Source organism: Anarrhichthys ocellatus, unplaced genomic scaffold, assembly GCF_004355925.1.
Source record: "Anarrhichthys ocellatus isolate YVR2014 unplaced genomic scaffold, GSC_Weel_1.0 scaffold6592, whole genome shotgun sequence".
Lineage (NCBI taxonomy): Eukaryota > Metazoa > Chordata > Actinopteri > Perciformes > Anarhichadidae > Anarrhichthys > Anarrhichthys ocellatus.
In genome coordinates, this window is record NW_022286566.1 from 1 (window position 1) to 2,801 (window position 2,801).

General features: G+C 46.9%; 1 protein-coding gene across 1 annotated transcript; it reads left to right on the top strand.

Moving 5' to 3' along the window:
* Positions 1–1,760: 1,760 nt before the first annotated feature.
* LOC116380256 (gastrula zinc finger protein XlCGF17.1-like) lies at positions 1,761–2,795 on the top strand (the record flags this gene model as incomplete). The annotated part of the gene is made up of 1 exon (XM_031842198.1): positions 1,761–2,795. A coding segment is annotated over one exon (999 nt), but the record flags the coding sequence as incomplete, so codon positions are not given.
* Positions 2,796–2,801: the final 6 nt, after the last annotated feature.

Below are 2,801 nucleotides of genomic sequence, written 5' to 3' on the forward strand. Positions count from 1 at the left end.
TTCAGAGCTACAAACAAACAGCTGCCTACCTTTAACTAGCGCTACGATTCGATGTACGTTTTTTCACGCTGCTTTGAAATGTGTAGGATGGGCTGGATTCTACTGCCCTGACAGGGGGAGGTGAACCTCACATTACATTACAGACATTTAGTAGACGCTTTTATCCAAAGCGACTTACAATAAGTGTATTCAACATAGGTATTCAAGAGAACTACTAGTCACCAGAAGTCATAAGTAGGCTACATCTCTTTTTTTTAAAACAGCATCTAAGAGCATAAACCAGAGCCAAAGTACAGTGCAGAAACAAACAAAAACAATAAGTGCAACAAAGCCGTGACCGGGTCGATCGGGCGCAGGGACCTCTGAGCGACGGGGCAACTAATTGCCCCAAAGCAGCAGAGCGAAGTGGTCTGGCGGGGGTGTAGGGCTTGACCATGGCCTGGAGATAGGAAGGAGCTGTTCCTTTCACTGCCCTGTAGGCTAGCACCACAGTCTTAAACTGGATGCGAGCTCTTACAGGTAGCCAGTGTAGAGAACGGAGAAGGGAAGTTGTTTGGGAGAACTTGGGGCGATTGAACACCAGGCGAGCTGCAGCTTTCTGGACAAGCTCCAGAGGTCTGATAGCCGACGCCGGGGCTCCGGCAAGTAGAGAGTTGCAGTAGTCCAGGTGGGAGATGACAAGAGCCTGGATGAGCACCTGCGCCGTTTCGTCAGTGAGGAAGGGGCGAATCCTCCTGATGTTGTAGAGCAGGAATCTGCAGGAGCGTGTAACCGATGCAATGTTTGCTGAGAATGACAGTTGGTCATCCAGGGTCACACCCAGTTTCCTCGCAGTCTGAGTTGGAGTGACCATGGTATCGTCAATGATGATGGACAGGTCTCGGTGCGGGCAACCCTTCACCTGGAGGAACTTTAGCTCGGTTTTGTCCAGGTTGAGCTTGAGGTGGTGTGTCGTCATCCACTACGAGATGTCAGCGAAGCACGCAGCGATGCGTGCCTCCACTTGGGTGTCACCTGGGGGAAATGACAAGACCAGCTGGGTGTCATCGGCATAACAATGGTAAGAGAAGTCATGCGAGCGAATAACAGAACCCAGAGATGTTGTGTAGAGCGATAAGAGAAGGGGGCCTAGGACTGAACCTTGTGGAACCCCGTAGTCAGCATGTGTGGTTCCGACACGGCCCCCCTCAATGTCACCTGGTAGGATCGACCTCGGCCAGCCTAGTAGACCTTACCCGGGAGGCATGATGCTGCAGTTAATGCACAGGTTCTCCAAGAGGCTCTCCATCAGATGCTCGAGGCCAAGACATGAGGGGCAAAGGTCATGACCGTCTTCAGGCTGAAGAGGAGTCATACAGGTCTTACAGCCGGGGGAGACAAAAACGTTCAAAATACTTTCTCATTGGTGTACAAAGGTAATAGACGGCGATCAACAATGATAATAGTGATAATAGCGATGTTAGCGGTCAGCAAAAAAGAAGACTCCTTCTCTCACCCCCTGTCCTTCTATTCATCAAACTAAACCACGGAACAGCATATATCCCCATTGCTATCCCCAACACCATGTGACTCAATTACCGTAAGTGTAACATGTCAGTTTTTAGTTTGTTTTAGTTTGAATGAGGTCTGAATATGTTCTACAAAATGTGCAACATGTCTCCCCACATTATAGGAAAGTAGTGAAATCAGTGGATTAGTTGTTAACATGAAATTACAGTTTTCTAAGGTGTGTATGTAATTCATTATTTTCCACAGACATCCAGCAGCTGTTGGTGGTTAAAGTAGAGCAGCAGGAGTGGAGCTCCAGTCTGGACCAGGAGGACCCAGAGCCCCCACACGTTGAAGAGGACCCAGAGCCCCCACACATTAAAGAGGAACAGGAGGAACTCTGGACCAGTCAGGAGGGAGAGCAGCTTCAAGTTCTGGAGGAGGCTGATATCAAGTTCACATTCACTCCTGTGAAGAGTGAAGATGATGAAGAGGAAGCTCAGTCCTCACAGCTTCATCAAAGACAAACTGAACAGATGGAAACAGAAGCTGATGGAGAGGACTGTGGAGGACCAGAACCAGACAGGAACTCAGATACTGATAGACATCCAGAACCAGATACTAATGAGAAGACTGGAGACTCTTCTGACACTGATGACAGTGGAGATTGGAAGGAGACCAGAAAACCTCAGTCGGGTTTAAACTCTGTGAATAATGAAGTTCCTGTCAGTGATTCAAGATGTAGTGCTGGTGAGAAACTATTTAGCTGCTCAGAATGTGGTAAAAGTTTCACTCTAAATGGAAATCTGAAGAAACACATGAGATTCCACACAGGAGAGAAACCTTTCAGCTGCGCAGAATGTGGTAAAAGTTTCACTGAAAATGGAAGTCTGAAGAAACACATGAGATTCCACACAGAAGAGAAACCTTTCAGCTGCTCAGAATGTGGTAAAAGTTTCACTCAAAATGGAAGTCTGAAGACACACATGAGATTCCACACAGGAGAGAAACCTTTCAGCTGCTCAGTCTGTAATAAATCTTATTCAGTGAGTGGACATTTAGAGAGACACATGCTAACTCACACAGGAGAGAAACCTTTCAGCTGCTCAGAATGTGGGAAAAGTTTCACTGAAAATGGAAATCTGAAGACACACATGAGATGTCACACAGGAGAGAAACCTTTCAGCTGCTCAGAATGTAGTAAAACTTTCACTCTAAATGGAAGTCTGAAGAGACACATGGTAAGTCACACAGGAGAGAACCCCATTTAGTTGTTCTGGTTTTGATGAATTTGACATTAATTCCACTCCCTC